This window comes from Sinocyclocheilus rhinocerous, unplaced genomic scaffold (assembly GCF_001515625.1).
Source record: "Sinocyclocheilus rhinocerous isolate Xijiao unplaced genomic scaffold, SAMN03320098_v1.1 scaffold886, whole genome shotgun sequence".
Lineage (NCBI taxonomy): Eukaryota > Metazoa > Chordata > Actinopteri > Cypriniformes > Cyprinidae > Sinocyclocheilus > Sinocyclocheilus rhinocerous.
In genome coordinates, this window is record NW_015631204.1 from 198804 (window position 1) to 226560 (window position 27757).

The 27757-nt window shown below is 37.1% G+C and overlaps 3 protein-coding genes across 3 annotated transcripts in view; 1 reads left to right on the top strand and 2 right to left on the bottom strand.

Annotated features, from left to right (window-relative positions):
- LOC107741658 (seizure 6-like protein) overlaps nt 1-7595 on the bottom strand; it is a 50608-nt gene extending 43013 nt beyond the window's left edge. Inside the window, exon 1 of the mRNA XM_016554425.1 lies at nt 7320-7595. Coding sequence (XP_016409911.1) covers nt 7320-7401 — 82 coding nt within the window. The 5' untranslated portion in view covers nt 7402-7595. The remainder of the gene's footprint in view (nt 1-7319) is intronic.
- Nucleotides 7596-12970: 5375 nt separating this feature from the next.
- Nucleotides 12971-15136, top strand: LOC107741685 (nucleoplasmin ATPase-like). Its single transcript, XM_016554459.1, has 10 exons — nt 12971-13020; nt 13110-13159; nt 13245-13327; nt 13407-13526; nt 14311-14404; nt 14490-14608; nt 14688-14716; nt 14798-14831; nt 14905-14941; nt 15015-15136. Exons 2-9 carry the CDS (start codon nt 13123-13125, stop codon nt 14935-14937), a joined length of 549 nt encoding a protein of 182 aa, XP_016409945.1. The 5' UTR covers nt 12971-13020; nt 13110-13122; the 3' UTR covers nt 14938-14941; nt 15015-15136.
- A 1706-nt stretch (nt 15137-16842) lies between these two features.
- LOC107741678 (unconventional myosin-XVIIIb) overlaps nt 16843-27757 on the bottom strand; it is a 62431-nt gene continuing 51516 nt past the window's right edge. Inside the window, exons 43-47 of the mRNA XM_016554453.1 lie at nt 24896-25029; nt 23831-23872; nt 20944-21114; nt 18436-19370; nt 16843-17770 (exon numbers count right to left, since the gene is read on the bottom strand). Coding sequence (XP_016409939.1) covers nt 18449-19370; nt 20944-21114; nt 23831-23872; nt 24896-25029 — 1269 coding nt within the window. The 3' untranslated portion in view covers nt 16843-17770; nt 18436-18448. The remainder of the gene's footprint in view (nt 17771-18435; nt 19371-20943; nt 21115-23830; nt 23873-24895; nt 25030-27757) is intronic.

Here is a 27757-nt window from a genome sequence, read left to right on the forward strand (position 1 = left end):
CTACATTTCTCCAAATCTTTTCCAATGGAGAAACAAACTCATCTACATCTTGGATGGCCTGAGGATAAGTACATTTTCAGCAAATTTTTATTTTTGAGAGAACTATTACTTAAAACTCAACAAACACGAAAATGGTGGTTGCAACACAATGTGATTAATGTTCTGAGTCAAACAATTTTGACACGACATGCACTGAATCCTTTAAAATAAGACTAGGATCATTTATTATGAAAATCAAGTTGATTTTAGTCTTCTGCATGTCAGAGTAAACATTTTAGAGCATTTAATGACCCCTGAAATGAATCCAGTCAGTGCAACTAAACACAAAACACACACTAATATATTCTCTTTTCAGGGCACTGGTAAAGATGAGCCGATCCTTTGGGCCGTTCATTAGTTTTGTCGGATTCACTCGACCAATGCGATCAGTCAGGGCTGATTAACACTTTCTGATAATTTCATTAACACTCCGAGGCAACAGATGCTCGGCTGTGAAACTCTTGTGTCAGGATGTTTATGCTAAACTGTTTCCTCACATTTTCATCTGGAAACGTTAACGAGGGCCTTAATTTGTCTTTTCGTTTGACAGCCTCTTGCTGCCTACCTGATAAGCGAGTGGGCAAAAGCTCAGTGCTGGTAACCAATAGGTTGATGGTTTGATCCCAGCAAGAAGAAAAGCATCCATATTTGCCCTTCAGCAAAACACAGATTGCTAAAGGGGGACTGAACCTGAAACTAGACCTAGAGCAGTGTTTGCTAGTGCAAAATTCAAAATTTTTTCATCTGTAGGTTGTTGGTTAAACACTAACATAAATGACAAATGTAACACTGTTTCTGGCAGCTACCACATAATATCTCAGCTGAGGTTGAGGGAGGAATTGTAACTAGTTATGAATTATGAATTATATGACTGAATTAAACATTTTTTTTGAATAATCAGACATTTAAAGAATGTAGGTTTTAATTCATATTTTAATTAAAAGGATTTTAGTAAAAAATAATTTCTTAAAAATTATAATAGCACACACTATTCCATGACAGCTAAATGTATATGTATATATATATGTGTGTATGTGTATATATATATATATATAAATAAAGGTGCTTAAAAAGGTTCTTCACAGCAATGCCATAGAAGAACCAATTTTGGTTCCAAAAAGAACCATTTAGTCAAAAATCTCTTTCTTACTTTTTTATAATCGGAAGAACCTTCTTTCACCACAAAGAACCATTTGTGAAACAGAAAGGTTCTTCAGGTTTTAAAGGTTCTTTATGGAACCATTGAGACAAAAACGGTTCTTCTATGGCATTGTGAAGCACCTTTATTTTTAAGAGTGTATTTATGATGCTCACCAGGCTGCATGTATATAAAATATTAATTTATAAAAATATAAAATATAATTTATAAACATTTACAAACATTTCTTATTATTATCAATGTTGAGGACAGTGGAAACCATAATGAATTTTTTTCAGGATTATTTATTAAATAGAAAGTTCAAAAGAACAGCATTTATTTGAAATAGTAAACTTTTGTAATAATATAAAATGTCTTTACTGTCACTTAATTAGCTGGTAATGCATAAAGCATCTCCTAAAACCACCACTTGCAATCTTTAGGTTGTCCACATCTCATCTTGTATTTTTTTGTGCTGTAGGACACGAGTGTTCAAAGGAAACCCGAGAAAGTCTCTCCAGTTTCCGGTGACTAGAGAATCCTCTGTATGAACGATGAGGAGGTGCTGAGCTGCTGAGTCGGGCTCCAGGCGCTAAAGAGAAGCTGTCAGTCGCCCTCCCGTCAGCAAACCTCCAGGGCATCCGATGCAAACCTCTCATTCGGAGGAAACTACAGTGGAAAGCACTTTCCAAGATCCACTGTACGCGCACAGGCCGCAAGCCCATGGTATAGAGCTACAGGATAGCAGATATTACCTAAGCTGCCCTAAGCTTATAAAATGGCAGTGATCTTGCATACAACCGTATTCTGATGTACACAGAAATTTTAAGAGCTTATTGCTATTTTTAACACACCACATGCTTAATTGAAATAATACCATAATGCCAGCCAACAAATTACGCTAGAGATATTACCTAACGCTTATATTTACAGAACATGGCAGCGTTCAACGGATCTACATCAGCGTTTGTTTTCATATCCGATTAGGGAAATATGATATTAGCAAAACAAACACCTGGTGATGGATTCAGAACCAGACAGAAGCCCATCATATCCTGAATCAACAAACCCACACAGGTACAATCAAATGAGTTATTCTATGAAACGGATGCCTTTTTCATTTTTTTTTCATCTTTTAAAATCAATTTATTTTGAAATACTTTGTTAAAAACAAACAATGATTTAATTAAAAATAATTTTAATTAAAGTATAATTGTATAAATGTATAATGTAATTCATTACTTTATTGCAAATTTATTGTAGTTATATTAAACATTGACTAAATTAATTACAATTATTTTATAATAAATGACAAAGGTAAGAGCTACCATACAATATTTGGGGCTGGTTAGATATGAAATATGTAGTTTTAGACTTTTTTTTTTACAAATACATATTTTAGAAAAAGTGATTTAAAACATTCCTTAAAATCATATTAAATAAATAATTTTAATTTAATTTATATAAATATAATTTTAGAAATGCATAATGTATTTTTTATTTAATATATTTATATTACACAAATAAATGTAATAATTTTTATAATATTAAATAATTTGTAAGTAACATTTTAAACACTGTATCAGACAAATAAAGTATTAATAAATTGTACTGTGCCTTTGTATCTTGAGTCACATTAAAATATTAATTTAAAATAATTATTTAATTTTCCCCATCTGTACTGCTGGTAGTTATGCCACTCGCTGATACTTATACAAATATTCACTTTTCTTTAATTACTTATAGAAAATCATGGTAATGAGGCCTGCTAAACAAAAACATAACAAGAAGCAATAACAGAAAATGTCTATAATTATCCATACACTCATAAAAATAAAGATTCTTTATTGGCATTTATTATATTCTATGGGGTTCCATCCAGTGGAAAATGGTTCTTTAGTTTATTTTTAAAAATGGTTCTTTTAAGAGCTGTTCACTGAAAGGTTCTTTGGGGAACCTAAAGGGTTCTTATGACATCGCTGTGAAACCCCCTTTTGGAACCTTTATTTTTAAGAGTGTAATAACAGTCCTTATTTACATGTTAATGAATCAAAAGACACTTTTTACGTTATGACCCAAAGTTCAGGTCTCCATAAATCCACAGCAAAGGACACATATTTAAGCCTGTAGTCCTCTGAGAGCACATCTCACGCACTTGTTTTAGTTCCTATCAGACATTTCCTGCAGGACATTCTTGCCCTTTCTATTCTGATTTGGCTTTGTGTATCAGAAACTAGGGAGAGCTGCGGAGAAAGACGGGAAGTGATGTGATGGGAAGAGAAGGACAAATTCCAGATGAGTGAGTTTTAGAAGGTGCAGAACAGACAGTCTGTCACCTAGAGAGTTCTGGCCCTGTGAAAATAACACTGACAGCACCGCCAGAATAGTCGATCTGATTTTTGGGAGAGCTACTGTGAATTTGCTTAAAACTTTGCAGGCGATAGTTCTGCATTCAGTCAAAAATGAGAAATCGCACTCATTTACTCATTCCTAACCCGTATGACTTTCTTTCCTCTGTGGAAGCAGAGCGTGAGTCCTATGTCTACTTTTATGGCGCTTTTGAAGCACGAAAGCCCTAGTTCCCATTCACTGTAATTGCATGGAAGAGAGCGACCAGCACAATTCTTCTACGAATGAAGGAACACCAAACACAATGATAGAGAGCAAATAGTGATATGAGAGAATTATTTCTTTAAAATATAACAATTTAGATTCATTTGAGTCACCAGGAAAAATCACTCTCATGTGTTTCGTAGCATGGAAGAGCTCTATCATATCACCGGCAGTAAATAAAGACAGCTAGTGTAACTAAGATCTCATTCCTTTTAACAAACAGAGTGTGCCAAAACAAAGAGAACTCAATTATTATGGGACGTGATCCAAAGTGAACACGAGGGACATGATAACTTTTGTAATCTAACACTTCTAGTTATGGAAAGTGCTGGGTTCAGTACAAATTCAGTTCTATATTAAGTAATGAATCACTATTACAGATGTTGTCGATTTCCAGACTATTTCAACTCATTATTTGTAAACACAAACAACGCACTGTAATTGTGTTTAAAGTAATGCTCTTATGCTGTTTAATTCAATTCTCATTTTCCACTATGTAAATTAAACAAAAGCCAACTCGGAAGCTAATGTGGAAATCTAGAATTTAAATAACTGTACAGTTGCAAAACAAATGCTTTTTGCCATTAAAACGCCATTTTGTTTCTTTACACATCATATTCTGTGCTGACAACAGAATAATGCATGGTTAAAGCTGTCAATCTAAACTAAATGGAACAGAACATTAAAATGGAAGTCTATGGAGCAAGGGAAAACATAAAAAATACCCACAAGACTTATAGCCTATGTATTAGAATCCACAAGACTTAATATTAGGCCTATATGTATTAACATGAGACTAGTCACTCACAAATCTTGCCTGTGCAGTTATCCAACATTCAACTCTCTTATGGCGCTTTTCCACTGCATGGTACGGTACGGCACGGCACGGCACGGTTCACTTTTGGGGGGTTTTCCACTGTGTACAGTACCTGGTACCCAGTACTTTTTTCAGTACCACCTCGGTTGAGGTTCTAAGTGAACCGTATCGTTACCAAAACGTGACGTGTAAACCTTGCTGATCACTGATTGGCCGGAGAGAATAGTCACTACCCGCGTCACTGAACTTGCTACACGAGACACAACAGACGAGCGCACCTTTTTTTAACAACCAAAAAATGGTTTCGTGGTCTGTTGAGGAAGTACAGACTATAGTGATGGGAGAAACGAAGCTTTTCGAAGCATTGAATCAATTGAACCAATTGCTTCGAAAAATTATTCGATGTTTCGAAGCACTTGAAATATATTTTTTTAGAAGTACCATTTTTTAAAAATAAATAAAGAATTAAATACTATTAAATATTAGTGCTTGTGTTATGTGTTTTATTTAAGTATAATCAAACCCTTAACACACAATGAACTAAATTAATTATTTAGGGGTCATATGACGTTGCTAAAAAGAACATTATGTTGTGTATTGCCTACTGCATGTTTTTACACATTTTTAAACTATATAGCCATCTGTGTTAAAGGGAAGTTATCTTTTGTTTAACCCACAACACCTGGCCCTGAATTCTTTATTTATATAGTAAAATTTTGTGGGATTTCATGTCACATGATTAACTGGGCAACCAGAAGTGGTTCATGGGTTCACTTAATGGCCATGTAGCCTAAAACTGGACAACCTAGCAAATTTAGCATGATACATAAAGGAATGTAAACTACATGTAAAAACGTACTGATTGTAGCAAACCACACTCACATTATCAGCAAAGATGCGCTCACGGTGACAGGAAGTTGTGCTTGCTAGTAGGCCTTCCTTTACAAGTAAAATAAATAAAAAAATAACAAAATATGACACTCGTGTTTCTCAAGTAACACTATCCACACTATATATGAAGTTTCAGAGGAAGGTTTTGTCTTATTTATTGAGCTCTTTTGCGTCGACAACCTCATCATTAAACATGGCGTTAATACGAGCAGTAAAGCGCGAAACGTACCTGCGCGTGTGGGTGTGTCTGCTTCGCTGTGATTGGCTGATCACGCTGTCAACGGAATAAAGCCCGCCTACGACGTTCATAACATGTGCGCGAAAAACCTGAATGCGTCAAACCGATGAATATAGACGAATAATTACAAAACAGTCACATATCACCACTTTCAGTTAAATCTGAATCAAAATTAATTTAAAATCACTCGAATTAATAAATAAATAATAAAGCTGTAGCTGCACCTCCATGTCTGCGACCATAACGCACGTTTGACCAAGGATAGTCGATGATACAATAACTGCGACTAATATAGCCTAATAAAACATACAAACAGCAGTTTGTACTATTAATGACATTATAAAATATCCGTTATTGTATTGTTGTAGTGATTATGTTTGAAGCAATGTTTAACTCGCATACGTGAGTTTTTAATATAAGCCTAGGTTGTTCTATAGAAACGAAAACATATAGGCTATATTGTTTATACTTGCTTATAGTGTAGAAAACGCTGTTCCTTTAACCTGGAACCTGGAAATGTCAAATGGAGCTGGAATATGAATTTACATGGGACAGAAATAATCCAAACGCAGAGAGGTGCCTTTTCCTTCTCATTTCAGAAGATCAGTGCACACCACTGACGGAAAATAAACACATCATTTTTTTTTACTAGAGGACAGAATCGTGTTAAGGAGCCCCATGCACTCGCGCATGTCCCGATTAAAGATGAGTTGCCCACGCGCGTGGAACTGAGCTAAATTTACACAGCAAGTGATTAAAGAGCTGCTCGGGGAAGAAAAACACGGGTGGATGAACCAACACAGTCATTTGACTTCTTGTTCACGCATCTGCATGAATAATGCAACAGCATTGCATTTATTACACCAGGTCAGGGAGGGTAAGGGCTCCTGTTTTGGGGAGGTGACACTTACTGAAATCAAACTGCTCCTGTTTCTGTTGCGAGCGCACGATTTACAAAAGAAAGCATTTATTTTTATAGCAATCTTGCGCAAAGAAACTCATAATAGCGTGAAGGAAGCATGCTTATGAATGGACAAGCGCACATACACACGCATTAGCTGACAACAAACCAGTGCATTCTCATGTCATTCCATGCACTTTCATTACACTTAAAGCGCAAGTCCAAAGGGTCCTTCTTGACTGTGATTTAAGCACGATGTATACGCATTACATCTATAGATGTGAAATATTATAAAAATCACATTCAGTTGGAATCCCGCAGCGTTTCTCTTTGTCCACGCGCGTTATTATGCAGCAGATCCACACATAAGCATGTTTCTTCATTATTTCTGCCCCACTTTTGTCTTGAAAACAATTCTGGCAGCGCATGCACGAGCCAAACTGATCAAAACAGGCATGTTTGTCTCATATGATCTTGTCCGTAAACCTCACATGTCGCATCAGGGCGACTAAACTCAAATACTTGTGTTGCAACGAGTCTTTATCAAATAGGCTGTGCGTAATCGTGATAAAAGTGAGGTGTGTGTTATTAAAGTTTCCAGGGCTCTTTCTGTTAAACAGCAGTGTCAGTGCATCAAAGACACAAGGGCATCTGAATGAATCAGTGCAGTAATGAATATTACCTTGGGTTGTGATCTCTCCCCATAGGATTCCCATCCAAACCATCAAGCCGACCAGCAGAGCATCACTTTGAACTCCCAGCATGTTAAGACACAGTCCAAAGGGGGTCCAGCCCAGAATAATCACAGATGCAGCGTTGAAGTCCACAGCAGAGCTGCTTAGTGTCAGAGACTTGGAGTTGAACTCACAGGCGGCGTGTGTGCATGTGCTCCTGTGTGTTCACAGCTGTGATGTCGGTTTGGTCTCCGTCTCCAGCTCTCTACATCTCTTCTCTGCTGAACTCCGCAGTGTGTCTTCTCCTTCACTCACCCCTCCTCTTGCTCTCTCTCTCTGGTTTGTGTGTGTAAAAGTTGCTGATGCTGTGGGGAGAATATGCTTCTACAATTTAGAATCTGAATCCAGGGAAATAGTGAATGCTTATTTGTTACTGATAGATAGATAGATAGATAGATATATAGAGCATAGTTTGATCTGAAATAAACACAAGCCCACCCTTTTTAACCAATCAGAAATTTTCTGACATACATGAAGAACTCATTTCTGAGAATGGTGTGACCACTTACCCCAGTCTGCATTTTACCATAAAGGCAATTTACAACTCCCAGTGGAGAGGCTGGTGTCTACTTACATTACCAAATGTTTTTCCCAAATCAATCCACAGTGAAGCCCCATATGATATCATGCATGACTTCACCAGTCAAGGGAATTTATAGTCCAGTAACAGCGTTAGTGTTTATCCCATATTTCTCATCTCAGGCTAAAAGGCTCCTGGCCTGCACTAAGAAATGAGATAGACCTTGAGTTTGAGGTGCCGTGACCAGAAGAGACTCTGTTTCAACAAGATATGCCTGGCTATGTGAGAAGAGCTGGACAGAAACCGCATAAAGACCTCCAGCCCGCTTTGAGATATGTGACGCTTTGATGCACTTTTATTTCTTGTCAATCCAGTGGCCTGAGAAGAAAGTCATTTCTCTGAGAGCGTCATTTTCAAATGCTTGTTAGCTGGATCAAGCTGCTTTGCGATAATCTTTGTTAATTACTTCTGAGTGAGTGTTCCAGAAGAGAAAGAGAAAACATTCATTGGGAGAAATTCGCTTAAAGGGATAGTTCACCCAAAAATGAACATTTACTGACAATGTACTCACCCTCAGGCCGTACAAGATGTAGAGGAGTTTGTTTCTTCATCAGAACAGATTTGGAGAAATTAAGCATTACATCACTTGCTCACCAACAGGTCTTCTGCAGTGAATGGGTGCCGTCAGAATGAGAGTCCAAACAGCTGATAAAAACAACACAATAATCCACAAGTAATCCACACCACTCCGGTCCATCAGTTAATGTTTTATGAAGTGACAATCCATCAAGACATTTTTAACTTCAAACTTTTGCTTCTGGCACAAGATGTTAATTGATGGACCGGAGTGGTGTGGATTACTTGTGGATTATTGTGTTGTTTTTATCAGCTGTTTGGACTCTCATTCTGACGGCACCCATTCACTGCAGAGGATTCATTGGTGATGCTAAATTTCTCCAAATCTGTTCTGATGAAGAAACAAACTCCTCTACATCTTGTACGGCCTGAGAGTGAGTACATTGAAAAAAACATAAATTAGTCACTTTCAAATAGTTTCTTCTGTGCAAAAAATAAATGATCTTCAATAAGATATATTGAAAAATGTTTGTTTTTTTCTAGTATAATGAAAGTCAATAGGGTCCAGTGTTGTTTGGGAGTAATAAAAGAGGAAAGAGCTTTTTGGTTGTCTAAACAATCGACTGCCTGTTTCTAAGGCTGTAAGATCACAGCTCAATGTTGGCAATGCCACTCAGCCTTACAGACTAATGAGGCGTGACACATGATTCATGTATGGCTCATTGCCCAGCACTGAAACCACTGTGTTTGCCATAGTTAAAAGTCAGCTTCTGAATATAAAGATGCTGTTGCATTTATCTTAAAACAGATAAAGTGAAACATATGCATCTGCTGACACTCATTCAAAGTGATGTACATTGCATTCAATGTACTTTTTTTTTTTTTACTTCATGCATTCCCTGGCAACCAAACCTTGGTGTTGCTAGCGCCACACTCTTCTATTTAAGCTAGAGAAATGAAAAAAATCCATGAAAAGAAAATCTCAAAGTGACTGACACACTATTGACACTTTATAGAGGGATCCCATCCTTTCCTTGAGAAAATCTTAATTAGATTCCAAGGAGGTCTAAGGATTATCTGTGATTTTCCACACTGTCTCCATTTTCCTGCCATCTATCAGCCGGGTTGCTGTGATTCCACACTGAAATGTCACCAAACGAGCAAATCCACAATATGCTTAGTTTACTTAGGAAGTGCCGAAACAGGTATTCTGCAGTTAATGCAGTGTGGAAAGGTCCTTGGGGAAGGGAAACTCATTTTTTTAGTTTTCAACACCTTTGGAGCATTTCCCAGGAACAATTAAAGTCAACGTGAAATGAATTTTTGCTGCTGTAAGATGACGCATTTTTAAGTGAAGCACGATATTCAACGAGACAGAAAAAATTAGTAGGGCAGGACTTGATTTTATCCACCAGGAACTGATGGATAAAAAAAAAGTAGGTGATATGTACCAGCACTGCTTAGTTCAATCTACTGTTATTTGCTATTATTGCAGCAACATTAAAGAACTGCATTAATCATTGGCAAGATTTTAGAAAGGTTGCATTACCTACAATCATTGACTAAAACCTTGACAATGTAAACAGCTTTTTGGCTATTGGCTGAAACTATTTACTGTTTTCTTTAGAAAGAGCCTCTAACACTAGCATTCTCTATTCTTTTTCTATTCTATCTTCTTTTCTTTTTATTTATTATAAAAATGACCCTCTAACACTAGCATTCTCTATTATTTTTCTATTCTTTTGTCTTGTTTTATTTTTATTAAAAAAGGACCCTCTAACACAAGCGTTCCCTATTCTTTTTCTATTCTATCTACTTGTTTTCTTTTTATTTATTATTTAAAAAAAAACTTTCTACGTGTACTGCATTAGGCTAACTGAGACTTGTCACAGCACTTACATATTATTGCTGTGTGTTTGCTGCAATTTTATGTTATAAATTGAATATACATGCCATTTTTTTCAATATATTTTTTATATAAAGTCATATATTAGGAAGGGGTCATCACATTTGGGGGTCTGTGGCATCGGTGATATCAGCTACAAAGGAAATTTGTTTTAGAGCCAGAGCAAGTATAAAAAGAAAATATTTTTTTAACATAATAAAAAATTGCTGATGAATCATCCTTAAGAACATTGTTGTGTTCTGAGAAAGTAAATTTCTATTTGTGACCTTGTACCACAAAACCAGTCATAAGGGTAAATTTTTTATAAATTGATACATATAATTACATTAAATAAGCTTTCCATTGATGTATGGTTTGTTAGGATAGGATAACATTTGGCCGAGATACAGCTATTTGCAAATCTGGAATCTGAGGGTGCAAAAAAATCAAAATATTGAGAAAATCGCTTTTAAAGTTGTCCAAATGAAGTCCTTAGCAATGCATATTACTAATCAAAAATTAAGTTTCGATATATTTACGGTAGGAAATTTACAAAATATCTTCATGGAACATGATCTTTACTTAATATCCTAATGATTTTTGGCATAAAATAAAAATCGATAATTTTGACCCATACAATGTATTTTTGGCTATTGCTACAAATATACCTGTGATACTTATGACTGATTTTGTGGTCACATTTACTCTATTATTATTTACTCTTACTTCTATTACAAATTTCAACACGATATCAATTTTGATGTCATGTTGACTTTAAAGCACACTTGTCACGTTACCGAACAGCCGTTTGGCACCGTGCACCATGCATTCATTCATCGCATTAGACAGCCCACAAATGCTCTTAGTCACCATTAATAATAGCTAACAAATGCTCATTGGGTTCATTTGTGCTTTTTAACTTAGTGTGTGTGAGTGTTTCACAGAGGAGAACGGGGCCCACACAAAGCAAGGATTCACTTGAGCCCTCCCACGCGCTCTCTAAACCATCCTATACGCCGTCAGGAGCCGAGATTGTGTGAGTGGAGCTCCCATGTGGCTTCACATTTCATTTACAAGGCATATTTTTCGCATGTCATTCGGTCTCTTCTGGTGAGCTCAGGTGTGCAGACACTGAAAATGATGAAGTTATATTACAGACACAGCTCATAATTCTGCCTAATGTCAATATATAATATTTGTATATATAATATTGATTTACCCATCACCCCCACACCTCGTAATATCCCAGTTTCTTTGTCCTCATGGCGTCTTCGGCCCCCCTCCTCTACTTTCTTTTCATCCGGCAGCTCGTGGTCTTTGATGGCGGCGAGGGGCTGGCGGTGGAACCCAGGGGAGCGGCGGTCAAACTCACAGCCCATGTTCTCTCCCCGCTCCGTAATTCACAGGCTGAGCGATCCGGTGCATCTGTTAATAATAGATCACACGACAGAATGAGAGTGTGCAGCACATATGGAACTGAGGGGGATCTGAGATACATAAACAACCATGGCAAATAGAAGTTAAACGACTGAAATACACATCCGGCTCACATGTTGAATTGAGTCACACAACAAAAAAAATAGTCAAGTCACTTTTATTATATAGTGCTTTTTATAACAGATCGTTTCAAAGCAGCTTCACAGTAATAAACAGGAAAATAAGAATCAATGATGCAGGCTTCTTCAAATATGAGAGAAATTCAGCTGTATAGCAGCTATAAAAAAGACATTGTTTAATTAATTATTTAGTGTAAAATGCATGAATTATGAAAGGAGTTCATAGACACAGCTTTATCTCATGAGAATAATTGATTTGAGGGATCTTTTTGGGAGACTGGGGCAAGTTGTCACACTTTTTACTACAGTGAATATTTCTAAAGGCTGATTTACAGTATATATAAAGACAAAAAGTCTTGAATACAAAAATAAATAAATAAAATCCACATTTATACAGATGCAGATTTGTGACAATATATGTCAGTGGAAATCTGCTATTTATTTTTACACTGATTTGAAAATCATTGCACAACATATCTGTTTATAAAATGTAATCAAAGTACACACACACACATATATAGCCTAGTCAACTCTTTCCTTAATGTATGCAAGTTTCACTTATTGACTAAATAACTATTAGCCTACAGAACTTTAATATACCTCTATTATAGTCAACTCTTTCTTTAAAGCATGCTTTTTTCGCTTCCTAACCCAACAACACGACAAAACTCGATGATATTCTATTTTTTGTTTGTTTTAAACTTTACTTCATAAACATGATCATAATTTGGCTCTTTATTTACACTAGGTTTATAAAGTAAATTAAACCACTGCTATTGAAAATAAGCACTTAATTGCAGACCTTGCGAAAACGTACCCATGTGACAACTAGCCCCGGTTATAAGAGAGGTTAATATAACATAAAAGACAACATATTTAGTATGCATAATTATGAGTCAGCTTAATTCTATTCGATTAAAACATGATTATAAAGAAGTGATTTTTTCAGCAGGTTCATGCAGCAGGTCGGATCCATAATTAACCTGCAGTGATCCTGACTTAATTACTGTCACCTGATGAGCAATTAACTTCCTCTTTTAACGTTCACAGGGCGTAAACTCACTCTTTCATTTCTTTTGCTGTCCTAGAAACAGCCCTGAGATTTATTTCTGGTGAGAATATATAACGAATTTCTGAATAATTCACATTACATACTGCGCATTAAATTGTCTAATAAACATTTACTGTATGTGCCTTTCAGTTTTTGTTTCAAAATGAGCAAAACCGAGAAACCATTATCCACTCTTTGGGGTAAGATGTTACACTTTTCGTGTCTTCAGGTAAAATATAATTCAAAACGTACTAATATTCTATATTAAATCGTTCGTTGTTTCAGGTTGTGAACTCAATGAATCTAATAAAGAAGAGTCCTTCAAGACGGATGATACGAACCATCAACACCAGCTGGCACTGAGAACGGTTGGTTCAGTGATTGTCGAGGTAACGCGACGTTTAATCGGTGTTTATTACATTTAACCCATTAATATTTGATTTGAAGATGTGTCTGGGTCACACCGCTAAAGATGAGTTCAATATTGTGGAGTTGGTCACCGGTGAGGGCAACAGCAGCGCGAAAGCGGTTCCCATAGCAACACTACATGCTAAATCTATGCCTACGGTAAGAAATATTCGTTTTTGTGATATTTCTGTGCAAACGTTAGCTCGCTAAAATACCCACAATGCCCCTCTAAGTAGCATTTTCGCTAATAGTGGATTTTTTTTTTGTTTTCACCCTGATTATGTTTCAATTGAACCCTCTGGTGCTTTTTTTTTTTAACTTTTTTTTTTTAATTTAGACTTTAGGTAAAATGGTCGTGTGTGTGGTCAAATGACAGCTTTGGAGAGTAATGGGAAGCAAAACCTTACTGAAAGCTCACTTATTTTTGTGATATCAACCTCAAATTTGGAACACAGTTGCTTAGATTTATCTGATTTGTCACGCCGTTTTAGATTGGGCTAAAACATGTTTTGAAAAATATATAGTTTCCATAAAACAGTATTTTTGTGCACTTTTCATAAAGATTTATTTTGTTTGTTTGTTGCCGTTTAATAATAATTCAGTTCAGCAATGTCAAGATTTTCATCCCTTTAAGTTGGAAACCTAATTTTCAGATCTATGCTCAAAAAGCAGTTAACGGGTAATAAATAGATCATAACTATTCCATAAATGGCACAATAAAATTAAACTTTATTGAACTAAAATATAGTACGTTCATTTAATTCAAATAATAAAAAAAATCTGTAATTTGATGACCATGCAAGCAGCACCAGAGGGTTGAAAAATGTTGTGAAACTATATTTTTATGGAGTCTTCTATAATTTACTTTGAATAGAGCTACAGTAATCACATTTCACGTCCACAAGTCTGTGTATATACCTCATGAGATTTCATTCTCCATCAGGTTAACCTGTCTGGATTGGATCTTCATCCACCCGTGACCTTTCGCCTGAAGCACGGCTCTGGGCCTGTGTATGTCGGAGCGGAACATGTGGCCTGTGAGTGGTCCTTTCAGCTCTATTTTTAGCTACTATCTGTGGTTGGTATTTAAGTCAATGGGACTTGTGCCAAAATCTCTCCCAGTGGAGGAGTACTCCGATGATGAAGAGCTGGATGAAGAGATGGATGAGGAGGTAGAAGAAGAGGAGGAAGATATTGAAGTATCACCGGTTAAGAAAGTCACAAAAAATGGTGCTGGCAAAGTAAGGCTTCGTCTCATAGGTCACAAGTTGTTTCAATTAAATTTGTTCTAATTCTCACTGCTCCATTCTATCTTCAAAGAGAAAGAAGCCAGAAAAGGGAGAGGATGAGTAAGTTAAATCTAACATTTAATTTTGTTTGTCCTTCATTAGTTTCTCAAAGCAAACTAATCAAGTGTTTTGTAAAAGCAGGGAAGCCTCAGATGGTGACAATCCACCTAAAAAGGTAGCTTTTTATTCTTGATTTATTTATTTTTTTTCTAAAGCTATGCAAAAATGAATAACATTGTTTCTTTCAGGGTAAAGGAAGGGGACGGAAGGCAAAGGTGTGACCAGGCAAGGACCTGTAGATGACGTACAAATTTGATCATGTAGAGACTCGAGCATTGATCATGTTCTCTTATTGCAGATGTGGATGGGAAGCGGCACGTTCCCAGAAGGCCGCTGCTGGACATTTGAGTTGGGAGCTCAAATTTCTCACCATGGTCCCATTGTAGTTATGCTTCGTCAATAAAACCGTTAGAGGGGAAAGCGAACTGGTCTCATTTTCTCAAAGCATTTTGTCTGTGGAAGAAAGTATGACTGCGTTGGCACAAAAGTATCTGCAGGTGTTGTCTTAATGCGACAGAAGCACCAATTTAAATCCGAGGCACTGCATTATAGAGTCATTCTATAATTAGGGGTACATGTCATATCCATGGACTCTATCAATTTTACTAATTTTTCAATAACTTTTTCACTTCAAACAATGATCACTTTTATATCGGGACATTTCTAATTAATTTAATACAAAAATCCAACAGATATCCATCTTTCGTCTTGCAAAAATGGCATTCTATACTGGAATTTGCTGTTTTTGTGCGGTCCGATTTGGTAACTGAGGTCTTGCTCTTCAGATTAGCTCTAAAATGTTTCTGTATATATTTCTTATAAATATTTGTCAAATAATCATTACATTACGAGAAGGGTATTTAAAAAAATATTTTGCACCTCTACATTAAATCCATTTTGTGTATGTCTGAGAAATCGGTGTCAACTGTTACTCCCTATAAAACCCCCTATAAATCAGCGATGGTTTGTTCCAAAGACACAATTTTCAACATCACGTGCTGTATTTAACCTTTTTTGGAGGGAAATTTGAAGACAGTGTGGCAAGTCATAACTTCTCCTCTTCAATATTTTATCTAGATTATTGTCTGCGCATAGAGTAGATTAATTGACCGTCAACTGTGTTATCAACATGTTCTGGTGAGCCTGCGTCACGTTATATTTATAAATATGTAGAGAACGAATATAAAAACAAAAGTTAATCAAGGTCATGTACTAACTATTCCAAGGTCAGCAGTTTGCACAAGGCCCTAAAATGGCCGAAATGTCAACTCTGTTACCCATCAGCTGTAACACAGTTGACAATTCAGTGTCAATTTATGCTCCCACTGAGTGTTGATAAAAATAAATATTCACATAGGGGAGTCATTACACAGAAATTACATAGGAATTGCCTAAAACAATGGATAAACTTAACTGATCTAATCACGGCCACACTTTCTATGAACTCCATATCCATAATAACATATACTCATTATGTTCACATTTGTCAAGGGTTAAAAAGCATTCAGAATTCCTCATGATTGACATACACCTATATAATATAGATCTGGCATATATCTATGTCTGCTTAATCATGACTGATAAAGTGTTATGATGTTATTGTATAAGTCCTTACAACTTGAAGTGTCAAATATAATATATTCATTAACGTTATAATATATATTATAATGTGAGTGCGTTTAAAATGCTTTATGGATACTAAGTTCATTCTTGTCAACTGTGTTACTTTGTCAACTGTGTTATGTGTGGTTTTTATGTTATAAATCTTCTAAATGTGAACCAATCCGTCAGAAAAAAAGATGGGGATATCTCTGGAGATGGATGACTTTGGTAAGGATGGTGAATAACACTAAATTCAGCATACTGTGTTCATTTGACACAACATTTGTCCATAACACAGTTGACAAAATAATGAATCAAATGTTAATTTCCATTAACATATTTAAAAAGTCATTAGACCTTAAGCTTGCCAAACAATTAATTTAGCACATTAAGGGGATATATTATTCAACCACCTAATTTATTTATCAAAAAAGAATACTGATTTTCTGACTTTTTGGCTGACATGAAATGTACCCCTAAATATGAATGACTAGTGATTTACCAGAGGTAAAGGTTAAGAAAAATCTTACTGTGGTAAAATCACTGTAATGTGCTGCTTTCAGTGAGTAGATCTATCATGTATTGAGCCTTAACTTTAAAGTTAAGCTCAATTTACAGCACTTGTGGCATATTGGTAATGACCACATTGAATGACTTTACAGTTTTAGCAGAACTGAAAAGCTTTTAAAAAGTTTCACATTTCTGATTTTTATAACCTCCAAAACTGGCCTCTTTAACTTCCATTTTCAGTGCCTCATTGTAACTTTAAGGAGAGCCAGTCAAAATTATTCTTTGCGATATCCACCATTTATGCCACAAATGCTGCAATTTAGTATAACTGAAACTGGAATATTCCTTTAGCCTGTTTATGCTTACCAAGCACATTAAATTACAAAGCATTTGGACACTGTTTAGCAGCTTCAAATTCTGCTCTGGCAATTAAGTACAAACTATTTTCTTTACTCCATTCCTAGGCAAATAAGTCTAGGTTAATGATTGGATTGCAGAAACCAGGTCTGTCTCAATTATTATGGAGAGCCTGTGCTTTGTACGCACAATCACTGCTTTGTAAAACGGCTCTATTTCAGTTGTTTTCCTCTGTGAATGTAATGCTGTTCCTCTCCTTTGAAAGGTCGAAGCAAATACCAATGATTCTGCTCGACGTTTTTATTTACATCTGTTGGAGTTCAACTAATTTGCACTGACTGCTGAGAGGGAAAGCGAGCTTTCACTGGTCAAGATTAATTTCCCTTACCTGAAGCACCCGCAGGGATCAGCACGGCTCGAATAAAGGGCATGTTTACAGTGAGAATTTTAGGAATTTCATGCGTTCACTTTAACATCTTTGTGTACAAACAGTGCTCAAAATAAATCCTAAGTGTATTTGTGCTTCCAGTTAAATGAGCCTCAATGCATTCTGGACTGAGTCAATTCTCCATGTCTTCATCAATCCTGTCAGGGGAAAGAAAAAAAGAGAGTGACTAAATGATTCACATCCTTTCACAATTCAATTTAGTTTCATGTTGCTCATTTTTCTTTTTCTTTTGTCATTTAAAGGGATCATACACACACACACACACACACACACACACAAAAAAGCCAAAACAGTTTTCGTGACCATTTTCCATACAGTTTTTTTTTTGCTTTGCAGCTGTGCCTTTAATACATGTAAACATTCACTTTGCATACACTCTCAGAATAAAAAGTACAAAAGCTGTCACTGTGGGGGGTACCATTTCAAAAGGTACACCTTTGTACCTAAAGAGTGCATATTGGTTCCTTAAAGGTACTTCTGCTTCTCGCAGTAAGGAAAAGACACTGTAGGTAATATCCTCCAATAATTATTCTATAAGAACTGTTAAACAACAGAAAATGCAACTTCCTTCTAAACACCAAACTGACGTTTGTGATGTGCAATGTATGGGTGATCAAATTATGTTTCTGACAATACAAATCCACGGATTTCAGAATATCCCTGGATTTGGACTGGGAAGAAGTTTCGAGTTCTCAAAGTTATAGTATGTTTCAGTAGAAACTCAAAAGATCAAGGAAAATTAGCTTCCTCATGATATGACCCCCTTAAATGTAAAGCAGGCCAGTGCAGTTTTAAGCTTAACCTCGTTGAGTCTTCTAGTCGACTTCTGCTTTTTTGAGGTACTTCTTCATCACCGAGTTGACGTCCTCGCTGCCCTCGGCTTCCAGCCTCTCTCCTTGAGGCCCACGGCGCTTCTGAGATCCGCCAGAACTTGAAGAGTCCGAGTCGGACTCCCTACGTGGCGCTCTGGAGGGCGGCAACTCCCCAAAGTGCACACTGAGGGCTCGTCTCTGGCCCGTTCGGGAACTGCTAGATGCCAGGCTGCTGGTGGACTGCGCTCGACGGATGGCTGGGAGAATGTCTGAGCTGGTGTCCCCTGCATCGACTCCGGCCCTCTCCTTGTCTTGATTCCCGAGGAGTCTGCGATTCTGGAATACAAGTGGTTCCGATCCCAATTGCGACTGTTCTGTTTCTGCTACCAGGCCACCAAGTAGACGGCGTCGGATTGGTTGATAGGTGCCAAGAGGAGGCATGGCTTTCGAGCTGGGCTCCTCCTCGCCTTCCTCAGGGATGGCCAGGTTGGACAAGTGGCGGCGGGAACTTGCGGTGGAGGTCATGGATGCGAGGGAGTCGCAGGAGCTGAAGCGGTTCATCTTTCCTGTGGTGGTTGTGGTGGTGGAGGACATTGGGCCTGACTCGGATAGGGAGCGGAGGCTGGAGGCACGTGGCAGGTGCGGACTGGGAGGTTTCAGTATGCCAGGTCGAGGCAGGTCCTCCAGACCCTCCTCTGCTTCTAGAGACAGCGCTGAGGACCTGCGGCGTAGCGTGGAGGCCCCTGTTGTCTGATAGATGGGAAGGGACACTGTGCTCCCCTCGCCCGCCTCCGAGCCTCTTTCCCACCCAGCGCGCTTCTTCCTCAGACCCTCCAGGAGCTCAGATAGGGCCGTGGATGACGACGCTCTGCCAAGACCACTGGAACTTTCTTTGACGTCTTCGTCAAGGTCTTGAGTGCAAGATCTGTCATATGGAATAAATGACAGACAGTAACAGTGAATATAAATTAAAGGATGGTTATTAAATCATCATTTACCCACCCTTATGTCGTTCCAAACCCATATGGTTAGGTTAGGTTATGGTTATGGGTTTCTTGCTCCCATGGAGCACAAAAGGAGACATTTTCAAGTATCTGACAAGACATGACTAATCATCATCAATGTCAATCCTCACTAGGGTTGCAAAGGGCTGGAAAATTTCCAGTGTATTTCCAGAAACTTTCAAAAAAATTCCTGGGCTGGAAGATTCAAAAAAATCCTGGAAAGTTTCCAAAATTTCTGGAATGTTTCCGAAATGTACTGGACATTTCCACCTTTTTGCAACTCTAATCCTCACATAGGATTTCACATACATTTATATAAGCGCTATATAAATGTAATGAATTATTATAGTCTCAGCCTTAGATGTCATGGTCACACTTCGTTTGTTAAGTGTCTGATGCATAAGGCACAATAAAATGGAAACATTTTTGCGACTTTTCGAGATTCTGCAGTCTTTTAACATCCACCAGTAAATAAAGCCATGTTTATGAAGACTGTGGCATATAAGCATAATAAGCAACATAAGCAACTACTGTAGATACCAAATTTCAAAAGTTTGTGTAATCCAATGTTTAGTTGCTTGTTTCTAATGCAGATTGTGGGTTACACTTTATTTCGATAGTCCACTTTAGACATTCTACTAACTACAAGTAACTTTGCAACTAAATGTCAACTAACTCTCATTAGACTATTAGTAGATGGTTATGAATGCATGTTGGGTGACCATTAAGTATTAGCAGTATTAGCAGATATTAACGTAATTGCAAAGTTACTTATAATTAGTAGAATGTCTAAAGTGGACTATCAAAATAGTGTGTTACCACAGATTGTTGCGTCATTATTTGCTTTAACATTTACGCCGATCCTGATCGAATCACATATGGTTGCACGCAGATCTGTTATCATAACGACACTAACCCACCCCCAAACATAACAACACGAGTCTACTTCATATGTACACCTCAGGTAGTTCCATAGACCACAATGCAACACGATTATGACGCCATCGAGTTTAATTTATCCTCACCCCAAACAACTGTATGATATATAAATGTTTTTTTTAAACATTTAAAACAGCCCAAGCATACCTATATACATATAGAATGTTGCATCAAACAAATTCGTAAGGGAAAAAATGTAAATAATAAATCAACTCCATAGCAGATTCCAAGTGATCAAAGGCTTAGGACGTTCCAATTCAGCCCATTGCAAAGGCTTCACCAGTAGTGGACACTTGTGCAGCATAATCAATGACATACATACAATGAGACAGAGGGAAATGAGTGAAGGGTATAAAAAAATAACTGGAATACAGCCATAGAGTCCAGACCTTATGCTTAATCTCCATTTGTGATTCACAAAAGTCAGTCAGTTATACAGGATTAGAGCCATGCTTGCTAAAAATTACTACTTGCCTAATCTGGCCTGGTGGTGTTACCTTGTTTATTGATGCACACTCATGCTTATTGATTATCAGTCTTCTTTTGCTATGTTACCTGAAACTGTAGGTGCTCATGGTGTCGGTAACAGACTGGCGGCCGGAGCTGCTTCCTGCGTAAGGAGAAGTTCTGCCTCCTCGTCCTCCTCGCGGTACACCTGCCCACTGACGGATCCCTTCGCCGACGTCTTCAGTACCCACACTGGATCCGACGCTGGACATGGTGTCGCTGAAATTCAAACCCCATGTTAGTGTGAAAATCATGCTTTCATTGGAAAGATTAACAGCTGTGCAACATGCTTTCACAGCGCAAGCGGTCAATTGTAGCAATGGAATTGAACCACCATTTTGGGTTCCCCAAAAAAACTCTCAGAGATAATTTCTTAAAAGAACCATTTTGTTTCTTAGTGTTAAGAATATTTTAACAATTTGAAGAACTTTTTTTTCCATTATAAAGAACCTCTTGTGCAATTGAAAGGTTTCATGGACTTAAAAGGATCTACATGGATGGTTCCCAACAAAGCACATTTATTTTTAAGAGCATAGCCATGAATTCTCATAAGTGATTGATTTGGAATGCTCTGCATTGGCATATATTTGCATCTGCGTTTATGTATTTGGCAGACACTTTTATTTAAGTGATTTACATTGGATTCAAGGTATAAGTATATGAATTCCTTGGGAATCGAACCCATGACCTTGGCATTGCTTCCACCATGCTCTACTGTCTGAAATACACAGAACTATGAGCTTTTGGTGCTATGAAATAAGTTGTGCTACTACACACAACTGATTAGTACAATTAGTTTTGCATCATCATGTTGCTAAATGATGCAAGAGCTACTCTACCAAGCATAAAATGTGCATTCACACAAATATTGGCTAAAATTGCATTTTTTATTAGATTATTTCAGTACTGCATTAAGTATATACAGTGGAGATCAAAATTAGAGAACAACCTATAATTTCAAGGTCACTGTTTAGCCCTATTTAAAGTGAACCTAACAGGAGTAGAAGGGCAGTTTTTAAGCATATTTGATAAATTAATTGTATTCTGAAGCACAGTATACAAAACTTGAATGAGATATTTAAAATAGAACTCTGATCAAAATTAGAGAACACTTACAGATACCTCCAAGTTATTGGCGTTAATCTGGCACCTGATACTAATTTCCTTAATTATATGACAAACCCTATTTAACTGCCAGCATTTCTCCACTTTCCACTGAGATCGCAAGATGACTAAAACCCTGCGACAGGAGGATGACCCTTTCAGCCATTGTAATTTAATCATAAGTTAGTCATTCCAAATATGTGATTTCTCGGTTTACAATGACACTAATTCATTCAAGTTCTCCAAAAAAGGCCGGTTGACTATGTAAGACAAATGCATGAGAAGACAGGATAAGACAGAGACGCTCAATGGGGAATCGGTTCAACACTGCAGCTGGAATTGCTTGCCAGTTTTGTCAAACATGTTAGTGGTACAGTGGTATACAGATAATATTCCTTCAAATTTTGAGTGATGAAGATTAACAATATTTCAGAAAAAATTAAGTATTTATAGATGGTTCTCTAATTTTGATCTCCACCATGTAGCATTCTGCTTAAATTGCTTATTGCATTGCATTTTAGGATTGAATTATTCATGGATTCATTGCTCAAAACAAATTATAGTACCTATCTTTTAGAAATGGTTTATTGTTGTATGTATGCCTATGATGACTTAAAATGCTGTGCAGATCACTAGGTTTTGGAACAGAGCCATTGCGTCAAAACCTATTCTAGCTTCCAGAAGCTCTTATTCAAACATACAAGAGTAAGGTAACAAAAATGTTAATTTGCTTGCATATGCCGTGGGTTCTCTCCTACCCTGCTCTTGTAATTGGACTCACTAAATTCGTACAGAGATTTAAGACCCAAAGCTCTGAGCAACTGCAACAGTTCATTTTATCCCCTTTTTTGCTCGCACAGACAACTGAAAGAGACGAGACGCGGGGGGTCTCGGCTAACGCGCATGCATTATTCAGAAGACAAAGCATATCACAGCTGGTGAACTTTTAAAAAGGACTCTCTCGCACAGAGGAAAGCTTCTTGCATTTAACAAAGCAAAGTGGCAGTGTGGGTATGTTGCGGTTTGCGTCTGACGAGTAGGTGTCTGTTCACATCCGTCCAGCGGAGACTCTCGTCTATCTTCATTCAGACGTGTGAAAGGAAGTCGTGACCTTACACAAGTCCACACACACTTACAGCACTGAGCAACAGGCTAAGCAGGCAACATCAACAGCCAAATGCAGCGCTGGCCCATCCATCAACATTTGCTTGATGGCAAATTTTTAGACCAACGAGAGAAGGATGGTTATGCGTTAGACTCCGCCAACACCATTAAGCCACGGTTCACAAAGAGACGCCGTGCATTTATATGCAAAAAAGAAACCGCACTGCATAAAGCAGTGCATTTCTTCATTTCACAGCAGACATTAATGTATGTTATGCAACTAGAGCTGGACAATATAGGGAATACATTTGCAATAATATATCTGAAGAAATATAAAAAAATAAAAAAAAAACTCTTGTAGGAAACGTCACTATATGATTCACTGAAGAAGGCTTGCTGCCGAAACATCTGATTGTTGTTTGCTCTGTTACTAGGTGAAAAAAAAAAAGTCATTTAAAATTTTAAAATATTTATTAAATTTATTTATTGAATGAATATATATATATATATATATATAAACAATAATTAGAATGTTTGACTAAAAATTTGATATCTATGAAAGCCTAAAAAATGATTTTTTTTTCTACATCGTCCAGTCCAATATGCAGCCACTGACCTACTTTGAAGCCTGCATTCCTCCGATTGCTCATTCCCAAATGCAGAACATAGTAAATGAACACAGATACATGGGAGAGAACAACAACAGGATGGGGGATGGAGTGCTTACAGATCTTTCCTTCTAGAGAAGGACTCCACAGCCGTCTGCACACTGTGTGAAGAAGGAGACGCAGTCAGAGACACACAGGAGTGGAGCGGATAACTAAAGTGGTTGGAGGTACGAGCAAAGCAAGCATATCGAATTTTCAGTGAAGTCTAAGCAGTCTGGTGGAGAAGATCAAAGTCTTGAACGCTGATACATTGGACTGCATTTTACTATGGGTGTCGAGGGAGGAAGGCATTATTGAAGCGCTTATAGTAGCAAAGTGTAGCCTTGATTTTGCACAGTTAGAAAAATCTCTTCACATTTCAGCTCAACTGAAAAAGAATGAAAGCAATTACAAAGTAACAGCAAGAAGTAAAACTTCAAACCCAAAGGGAAGAAAACAATATATCTACTGTTTCCTCTGTTTGGTTTTGAAGTTTTACATCTTGATGTTATTTTTAGAACATCAAGAAGTCAATAAAAACTTACGTTACTTCTAAAAACTATGCATATACATACTGTATATGCTGTACATATGGAGTTGAGTTTGCTGAAAAATAAATAACATTAAATAAAATTAAATACATATAAAATAAGCAAACCTAAAACAAAAAATGTCAAAAACAAACAAAAAAAACCTAAATAAAATAAAATAAAAAAACAAGATAAAATAAAGCAATTCCAACAAAATAATAAATTGTAAAGTTAGATTAGCTGAAAAACAAAATGAAAACAAAAACAAACAAAAAACCCTGAATTAAAGTTAATAAAATAGAATAGAATAAAAAAATATTAAATAAAAAAACAAGATAAAATAAAGCAACCTTAATTAAATAAAATGTTCCTGAAAAAAACAAAAAACAAAAACAAAATGCAACCCCCACCCAAAACAAAACAAAAAAAAACAAAAAAAAAAATGCATGATGATGCTTCAAAATTATTTGGAACGAACCAATCACAATCTTGAATACTATTTAGTTTGTATAGTATACAAACTGGTTTGCAGACAATTTCCCCTTGCTATGCGAGACACTGTAACAGAAACAAAAAAGGAAATGGAAAAGGTCAGGCGCACGTCACTAGTGATACCTTTCTGTATCACTTTCATCGCTGGACTCCACCTCCTCCAGCGCGGCTTGTAGATCAACGATTCGCCGGATTGATGTCTCTAGATCAGCTTGCAGGGTCTGTCTTACTGCGCTAAGCTCTTCCACTTGCATTTCCTGGAAACAGATAAGACAAGATAAAATCAGATAACCCGCAACAGTCACGCTGGATCTCCAGGGGAAATAAAGACCCTGCATCAGGACAGGAGAAGTGTTTAATCTCAAAATGTGCCCAATTAATTAACTGCTTGCTAAGGCCAGCATCGTTATTAAACCACTCACATAATCACATAATTTTATATCAGAAAACCTAAAAATCTACCTAATTATATAAAGGCTAAGATGTTATGGAAATGAAGCATTCGGAGTTGTTTTTATCCTTTTAACTTTAAAGGGATAGTTCACTCAAAAATGAAAATTCTGTCATTAATTACTCCTCTTCATGTCATTCCAAACCCGTAAGACCTTCGTTCATCTTCGGAACACAATTTAAGATATTCTTGATGGAATCTGAGAGCTGTCTGACCCTCCATAGACAGCAACGCAACTGAAATGTTTCCAAGTCCAGAAACGTAGCAAGGAGATCTGTAAAATAATCCATGTGACATCAGTGGTTCATCCGCAATTATACGAAGCTATGAGAATACTTTCTGTGCGCAAAAGAATAAAAAATAACAACTTTATTCAACAATTAGTCTCCTCCGCATCACCCTGGTGCCATTTTGGAGAATATCCGCTGGACGTAAACAGCGTATGCTATTCAGTGTCAGCTGCGTCACACGGATACGCTGTTTCCGTTCAGATAAAATCACAACAACATAGGAAACCGATCCGGCGTGACGCAGCTGACACAGAACAGCATACGTTGTTTACGTCCAGCGGATATTCTCCAAAATGGCACCAGGGTGATGCAGAGGAGACGAATTGTTGAATAAAGTCGTTATTTTTAATTTTTGTAGTATTCTCGTAGCTTCGTATAATTGCGGTTGAACCCCTGATGTCACATGGATCATTTTACAGATCTCCTTGCTACATTTCTGGACTTGGGAACGTTTCAGTTGCGTTGGCGTCTATGCAGGGACAGACAGCTCTTAGATTCCATCAAGAATATCTTAAATTGTGTTCCTTCACATTCAGTAATTAATGACAGAATTTTCATTTTTGGGTGAACTATCCCTTTAATAGAATACAGTACACTGATGAAACTAATGTCTAGAACATGTTTCATTCATCCTAACAATTTCTAACATAAAGAAATGATTTTATATATATAAATGCTTTGTATTGTTTTTTGGCAAGCCTTTCTCTTTAACTTCTGAAGTGCTTGTTTGCTAAAGGACAATCCTGTGTTATTGATCGCCAGCTCTTGTTTATAGAATAATTTGATAATGAGCGCTGGAGAGCCAGCGGTGTGACTGATTACACGATTCATTTTCCTCTTCCCTTCTTTGTACGTCCCCAGTCTCTTGCTCTCCTGGACGAGCCGCCACTGTCTGTCTATGATTAATTCCCATTGTCTCCTCAAGGTTATTGATACAACAAATCCCATTCCGCTCCTCTCATCTCCATGACAACCACACCTTCGCTGTTGCCCCCTCCCTTTCATAACCAATAACCTGGTGAGCTTCAGCATGTGTGTTTGCGCGTGTGTCTTCGTATCGGGAAGAAATGCATCCCAGACTTCAGTCTTTGTGTATGCGCCAGGCATCGCTAACACTGTTTTTTTAAAGAAATGAATACTTTAATTCAGCAAAGATGCATTAAATTAATCAAAATTGATAAATTATTATTATTCAAATCTATTCATCAAAGAAATTTTTAAAAATGTATCATGGTTTTCAAAAAAAGCATCACAACTGTTTTCAAGCATTGCTAAAATTAAATGTTTCTTGAACAGTAAATCAGCATATTAGAATGATTTCTGAAGGATCATGTGACACTGAAGACTGGAGTAATGATGCTGAAAATTCAGCTTTGCATCACAGGAATAAAATACATTTTATGATATTAAAACCGAAAACAGTTGTTTTAAATTGTAATAATATTTCAGTTTTATTGTTTTTATTGTATTTTTTTTTTTATTAAATAAATGCAGTCTTGGTGAACAGAAGAGACTTCACGATTCATTTTCCTCTTCCCTTCTTTGTACGTCCCCAGTCTCTTGCTCTCCTGGACGAGCCGCCACTGTCTGTCTATGATTAATTCCCATTGTCTCCTCAAGGTTATTGATACAACAAATCCCATTCCGCTCCTCTCATCTCCATGACAACCACACCTTCGCTGTTGCCCCCTCCCTTTCATAACCAATAACCTGGTGAGCTTCAGCATGTGTGTTTGCGCATCGGGAAGAAACACATCCCAGACTCCAGTTTTTGTGTATGCGCCAGGCATCGCTAACACTGTAGCTAATATTCATAATACTGAATGCCTTTGACTCTCAGGACGCAGGTCAAATTGCATTACACACCGGCAGGTGCTGTAATGACGCAGGGCCACCTCCTTTGTGTTAAATTATAAATATTTACAGGTTTTTCAGGAGAGATCGGTGTATTCTCATGGGTAATAACATGTCAGGCTTGTGGGCGGCCACTAAGGGGAAAATGCACCGAGCGACTACATATGAATACATTAGTTATGAGGACAGTCGTTCAATGTGCCGAGGAGTTTCACAAAAGCAGTTCAATTTTAACGTGCATTCTTAAGATAAATTCAAGGATCAAAAAACGAATGCACCCTTTTTAATCTCAATATATTACAGAAATTAAATGAATCCACACCTGTATTTGATATTCTTAAGGATACACAATATATCAGAACCATACGAGTGAGTAATAAAAAAAAAAAA